Here is a 7,104-nt window from a genome sequence, read left to right on the forward strand (position 1 = left end):
CATGGATGGAAAACCTTGACCAACCTTGACCATCATGCAAGAAGAATTTAACATGCAACATGGATGGAAAACCTTGACCAACCTTGACCATCATGAAAGAAGAATTTAACATGCAATAATGCAACATGGATGGAAAACCTTGACCAACCTTGACCATCATGAAAGAAGAATTTAACATGCAATAATATGTATGATTTGCATGAACATAAAACCTTGACCAACCTTGACCATCATGAAAGAATCAACCTTGACCATCATGAAATAATCAAAACATGCATGGAGATGAAACATTGACCATCATGAAATAATCAAAACATGCATGGAGATGAAACGTTGACCATCATGAAATAATCAAAACATGCATGGAGATGAAACGTTGACCATCATGAAAGAATCGAACAGTAGATGCTCTTCCACTAATGGGAGACACCAAATAGACACCTATTTTCCACTAATGGGAGACACCAAATAGACACCAAATAAGCACCTATTTTTCCATTTCCACTAATGGGAGACACCAAATAGACACCAAATAAGCACCTATTTTCCACTAATGGGAGACACCAAATAGACACCAAATAGGTATGGACATGAAATGCTCTTCCACTAATGAAAGACACCGAATAATGAAAGACACCATGAAATGCTCCTCCACTAATGAAAGACACCATGAAATGCTCCTCCACTAATGAAAGACACCAAACTCCTCCACTAATGAAAGACAAAAGACACCAAATAGGTATGGACATGAAAGACACCATGAAATGCTCCTCCACTAATGAAAGACACCAAACTCCTCCACTAATGAAAGACAAAAGACACCAAATAGGTATGGACATGAAATGTTCTTCCACTAATGAAAGACACCAAATAATGAAAGACACCATGAAATGCTCCTCCACTAATGAAAGACACCATGAAATGCTCCTCCACTAATGAAAGACACCATGAAATGCTCCTCCACTAATGAAAGACAAAAGACACCAAATAGGTATAGACATGAAACCTTGACCATAATGATCCTCCTCCACTTGTCAAAGACTCCTCCACTTGTCAAAAACTCTACCTTGACTCCTCCACTTGTCAAAAACTCCTCCACTTGTCAAAGACTCCTCCACTTGACCATCAAGGAAGCTCTACCTTGACCATCATGAAATAATGGAATAGTGGAGAGAACACCAAATAGGTACGTCCCTCCCCTAGGAGCACCAAAAATAGGTATGAACATGATACCTAAACCTTAACATCATGAAAGCATGAAAAAATCGAACATGCATGGGAGATGAAACCTTGACCATCATGAAAGAATCGCCATCATGAAAGAATCGAGCAGGAGGAGAATGGGGAGAATGGATATGGACATAGGACAATGGGGACAATGGATATGGACATGAAACCTTGAGATGATCCTCCTCCACTTGTCAAAAAGACTAGTGGAAGAACCAAATATGTCTCATCTTTGCAGTGTTACAAGACTGCTGATGTAAAGTGATTAATTATACTCGCTGAGACTACTGATGTGTTCAAGACAACGTTAAGCAAAAAGACAAATAATGAAGACTTTCTTTTTGAAGGGAAATGCACATTATCTGTTTGATAGAATGCCTCATAACAATAATGAGGACTTGTCTTTTTGAATGGGAAATGCACGTTATCTGTTTGATAGAATGTCTCATAACAATAATGAGGACTTCGTCTTTTTGAATGGGAAATGCACATTATCTGTTTGATAGAATGCCTCATAACAATAATGAGGACTTCGTCTTTTTTAAGTGGAAATGCACATGATCTGTTTAATAGAATGCCTCATATAAATGGTTTCGCAGATTATGAATGAAGTCAAGAAAACGCATAAAATATATTAACTATAAAGGCTTTTGAAACTTTCAAGCAAATGCTGGCAAAATGACAAGATTAAAACTGTGACTATTGATACAACCCTCCCTGTCCGAGCCGACAAATGCTGGCAAAATGCCAAGATCCAAACTGCGACTAAGGATACAACCCTCCCTGTCCGAGCCGATAAAGGCTTTTGAAACTTTAAGCAAATGCTGGCAAAATGCCAAGATCAAAACTGTGACTAATGATACAACCCTCCCTGCCGCGACTAATGATACAGCCCTCCCTGTCCGAGCTGCATGGGAGCTTCAGAAGAAGGTATGAACATCCATATAAGCATATAGAATGCAACAGAATTAATACAAATGTATGTTGGAACCGCCCTGGTAGACATGCATGCAAATTGAAAAAGCATATACATAGCATGTAAACTGTTTGTTAAAAGGTGTGGCGAAATCAACAATTTGATGTGTAAACTGTTTGTGAAAATGTGTGGCAAAATCAACAATCTGATGTGAAAGCCCAACGATGCTATAAGCTCCTCCGCTCAATGTTCATGCCTGAAACAAGACAACCCACTCTATCAGCTTTTGGGAGATCTCCTACAAAAGCTTTAACAGAAATACACTATAAAATCCTGTTGCTGCTAGATAAAAATCGAGCTTCCAAGCCTATTAAAGCTAATCTACATTCGCATCAAAGATTTTTAAATTGTTTCCTTTAAACTACTTCCATTTAAATTGTTTCCTTTAAACTACTTCCACATACAAAATGGAGGAAAATCACTTCCCGATGCACGAAGACAACCTAATGAGTAAACCACTTACCCCACAATAAACTGTGGCTAACAAAGTGATAGCAGCATTTCAAATGAAAAAAATTATTCGCATCTATCAAGAAAACTCCATCTGTTAAAATCCATGAATTTAGAGCATAATAAAAGCAAAAGACCATTATAGCTGCGATCCTAAAGAAACAGATGCTCTCGAAGTTAGAGAATGGAAACAAAATCATGAAAAGTTGATGAAGCAACATTATAAATAACGTGAATGTTGTGAATGAGAAATGTGGTCGTCCACGATCACAGCGAAGGAGAGAATTGTAGCAAGCGATTTATTCTTCTCTATAACGCCTTATCTTCTTATTTTGCAGATTTGAACCATCAAACTGTGCGTCAAATTTGATACCATAATCCAAATCTGCGAGCTTTAAAGGAAAAAAACAGAGAGTGCTTTAAAACAATTTTATAACAAAAAGCAAAGAAGCAAAGACCATTTTTTATTTATTAAAGGCTTCTTGTTTCTTATAAATATAAATGAAAAGAAGTTTAGATATCATAATCAAAATAATTTTTTTCCCTTTAGCCTTGTCACTCAACATTAAAATGAAGGATTTTATAAGATTTTATCTTTCATATTCTGAAAACATCATCCAATTTCAGGATTCAATCAATATTCAGGAACTCAAAAATCTAAAACTTAAGTTCTATTTCATGGCTGTGTAAGTGTTCTGATATCTCTTATTTTGTAGCAGCTAATCATAAAAAAGTAAATCAAATTCTGTATCAGAAAACCAAGACAATGCCCAATTGAGGTGTAACATGAAATTAAACTTGACATAAAGCCATAGCCCAATAGCTTTTATTGACAAGGAAATTAATAACATGACCCCAAAAACACTACATTATAGACAATATGTACAGACAGAAGTGGACTGCTCATTTATTTAAGGCGACAAGTCCACAATCTAATGCATCTTTCTTAAAATATTGAATAATGGCGGTTCTCCTCCTCCTTTTCCCCTCTCTTCTTCAGCTGCTTCTTCTTCCCCTTTCTCTTCTTCAGCTTCACCTTCTTCCCCTTTCCCTGCTTCCTCCTGCTGTCTTTTTTCAGGATTCAGGGGAGGAAGAATAACAGCCTCTGCCTGGGCGCGGAAAATTTCCTTCACTCTTTCCTCACTTATATTAAATGCCATGGCCAAATTTCGGCTTCCCATTATATTGAATACCGAATTCCTCCCTGTTTGAAAAGCACCCATTATTTACCACTTCAGTTCATTACATAACATTGAAAAAATGTAGTTCAAACTTCAAACTAGATAACATTGGAAAAATGCAGTTCAAATTCTAGCTCAGTACATTACCTGTGAGGAACTGAGGACGGTTCCCTCTAGCAGAGGTAGTGAAGCCAAAAAATTCCAAGGGACCGCTCCTGGCAGCGATCTGGCAGACTGGATAATACTGTGGCACCCAAAATGCGCTTCCAGTTCCCACCTCCATATCCATTGCACTTGACCCATTTGGAAATGCAATCTGAATTCTCCCCTCACCCCTTGTGACAATTCCATACTCTGTTCCCCTAGGATTGTAATGATGAGCCAGCATGGCTCCCTGAAGCATTATCACAATCATGATAATAACATGTTAATGACATCCGTAAATTCCAGTCTGACCCATGTCCACAAATTTTCAAGAACATAGGAAAAAGCTTACTAAAACAAACCTAAATCTTTACCAGTTTAAGAAGAAATACATATTAAATTGGCTTCTTTATGAATATTAAGGGCAGTAACTAGAGATTTCAACTAACAGAAATGACAATTGTGATAAAGCATTTAAATATGACTACAGTTGAGACACAAGTTTTCTTACAGCAGAAAGGTTGACGTAGAATACTCCAATGTCTGGTTCATTCAGAGAAGAGTAATCATCATTGCTGATTGCAACGCTCCATCCATAGTCGTTTTTAAAAGCAGGAGGTTTGGTCTTGTCAAAAATGTTATAGCTATTAAACTTCCTGGCCGTTCTCTTACGGTTAATGAAGGACTCTAAAAACAACCTCCATTGGGATGAACCATAGGAGTTAAACCAGCTTGACATTTTACTCTCATGTTGCCTCTCTGTTAAATATATGATTGGACCCTGGCTCTGTCTGCCCATTAGTGTTTCCAATTCACTACGAGATACCTGGAAAACAAGTAGGTAGATATTTACATCAGTCTACTGCACTTAAATGCCAACCAAAGAAGTGGGTGGACATCTAAAAATAAGTATAGATTTGATCTATTTCTTAAATTGCATTTCTTGTAAATCTCATCCAAGCTAACACTAATGCAAAATGTATAATACCCATTTAAGTGCTTTTATTCTACAGTATGAAAAGGCTATAGTGAAAGAGGACTTGCATTAAAAGCTCCACTGAGAATATGATCATCAAATCCTGACAGAACAGAGACAGGATCCAAACCACCAGCCACATAAAATGACTGCCAATGTGAAAAAATTGGTCAGAACAATTTATTTTAAAAAGTATAAATTAAACTTAGAAATTTCAATTGAGCATGAATTTAATGCACTTTTATGCTTAAAGTAAGAATATAGTAGAGCTAAGAAGAACCTGAATTTTCCCAGGAACAAGGCTCTCTGATGTATCAACAGAGAAGATTATATGTAGACGCTGGCCTTTATGAGTATTGATCAAATAGAAAACAGAACCTCCAGGAATGCGGTATATATCTCCAAGTTTCAGGTTTTGTTCAATTAAATCATTCTTATGAACCCATCCCAGTTTTGCAGAACCTAATAATATCCACATACCCAAAAATGTTTATATCACACACACAAACAATTTTAGAAAAGAAAATCATATTCATGTGATGAGAACAAAGATTTCATAACAAAATGTGTGGATTGATTTACCTCTCTCTACAAAAAAAACCATATCTGAATTGAAAAAATGAGGCAAAAAGAAGGACTTTGGTTCCATTGTTATGAAGCCTATTTCAAGGTGGCCTCTTCTTATTCCTCCTCTTTCCTGTTCTTTCTCCTCCTTGTATCCTCTTTGCAGGATTCTAACTTCTCCTGCTTCTGTCTTAATCAACTTCTTGGATTTATCAAGCAAAAACATGCTCTCTGATTCCTCACGATCATGGTATGCAAGTCCACTGGCTATATACATGATCAGGACCAAAACTAAGACTCCACAAGGAGCCATCTTCAATTTAAGACCTCCCATGCAAACCCTGTATGAGACTAACAATCAATCATCATTTTTAAGTCATTGGCAAATGTTTTCAACAATATAAGCTAGATATTAGAATTCATGGCTGACCTTTTGTTTGATTGGAAGCTCAACTGCACTGTAATGAAATCAGAACTAATATTGTAAATCAAAACATGGGCACTCAAGAATACAGTAGTTCAAGAAGTAGGTTCGACTTCTTAAACATTACAGATTAAAAAGAAAAAGAAGAGAGATGAAGAGTGAAGGCACAGGTATGAAAAAGAAAGAAACACTTGGAGTCCATGCAGCACAACCAACGTGAGGTAGATGTGCATAAAGCACAGAGCTACACGAAGGCTGTAGTGGCGTAGAGTCGCTTGGTCAGTACTGCACTAAATCCATTTCTATGTTCAGATATGGATTAACCGTTTAGTTACTAAATTTCCATAAAAGAAAATAAATTATCCACGGAAGGCACAGGTATCCTCTTTTATACTATTTTTTATGCCATCTTTAGCTTATAGTTTATTATTTGAATGGCTTAAATCACACACATTAAATTTACATTTCAAAGTTTAAAAGTGTTACATTCAAAGTCGTTTGACATTCTCTAGGCTTAATATATTGCTAGTGTTTGTGGTTTAATGCTATTATTGACCAAATCCTTGGCAAGTCTATCTAGGGATCATAATGTACTTTTGACTGTGTTTTTTAATTTCATTAAATAAATTGAAAATCAGAATTAGGGATCACAATGCATCTTTGATAATGGTCAGAATCATCGTTGAAGATTGATAGTATGCCAGGTTCCGGGACCATATGGGCTTTCTTGACTTGTGAGTTTTTCTATCTATCAGTATTTTTAGCCACCCATTCCTTTTCAAGTTTTGTTGGTTTTTATTGTTTTTTGGTAGGTGGAGAGCATAGTTTTTCCCATTCAAGCTATATTAGTATATTTTGTTTTTAAACATCTGAACTAGCAAAATAGTATGCATAACAAAAGAAACTGAATGATGTTGTTCTTTTTGGAGATGGATTACCAATTCAATAGTTATTTAGGTTCTATTCGGAGATTTAAAATACATAGATTCAATATGGTCGAAAAGGCTTATGATAAATGTGGGGTCTTACCTATGTGTTAAACAAATGGCAAAAGAGAGACTTGACTTTTTATATGCACTAAAATGGGACTCTTTGATCCCAATATTGATGGTTGCCAAGATTACATGTAGAATACTAGGAGTCATGTACAAGTTGGGCCTAC

General features: G+C 36.3%; 1 protein-coding gene across 2 annotated transcripts; it reads right to left on the reverse strand.

Moving 5' to 3' along the window:
* Window positions 1-3,445: 3,445 nt before the first annotated feature.
* Window positions 3,446-6,098, reverse strand: LOC131042269 (vicilin-like seed storage protein At2g28490). Of its 2 annotated transcripts, none has more exons than XM_057975608.2 (7): window positions 5,949-6,098; window positions 5,537-5,859; window positions 5,235-5,416; window positions 5,023-5,103; window positions 4,490-4,804; window positions 3,982-4,228; window positions 3,446-3,857 (listed from the first exon to the last, which is right to left on the reverse strand). In XM_057975608.2, exons 2-7 carry the CDS (start codon window positions 5,850-5,852, stop codon window positions 3,586-3,588), a joined length of 1,413 nt encoding a protein of 470 aa, XP_057831591.2. In that variant the 5' UTR covers window positions 5,853-5,859; window positions 5,949-6,098; the 3' UTR covers window positions 3,446-3,585. The 2 variants fall into 2 exon arrangements, with proteins under 2 accessions (XP_057831591.2, XP_057831593.2); XM_057975610.2 differs by having other exon boundaries at window positions 5,537-5,869; window positions 5,949-6,064.
* Between the last annotated feature and the right edge of the window lie 1,006 nt (window positions 6,099-7,104).

The sequence above is a fragment of the Cryptomeria japonica genome, chromosome 1 (genome assembly GCF_030272615.1).
Source record: "Cryptomeria japonica chromosome 1, Sugi_1.0, whole genome shotgun sequence".
Taxonomy (NCBI): domain Eukaryota; kingdom Viridiplantae; phylum Streptophyta; class Pinopsida; order Cupressales; family Cupressaceae; genus Cryptomeria; species Cryptomeria japonica.

What these genes read in the sequence shown, in the direction of transcription:
- LOC131042269 (XM_057975608.2), bottom strand. Translation starts at nt 5,852, where the DNA reads ATGGGAGGTCTTAAATTGAAGATGGCTCCTTGTGGAGTCTTAGTTTTG. An exon ending in GGTTTTTTTTGTAGAGAGAG is followed by an intron (nt 5,417 to 5,536) that starts GTAAATCAATCC and finishes GGATATTATTAG; the next exon opens with GTTCTGCAAAACTGGGATGG. An exon ending in TCTACGTCAACCTTTCTGCT is followed by an intron (nt 4,229 to 4,489) that starts GTAAGAAAACTT and finishes ATAATGCTTCAG; the next exon opens with GGAGCCATGCTGGCTCATCA.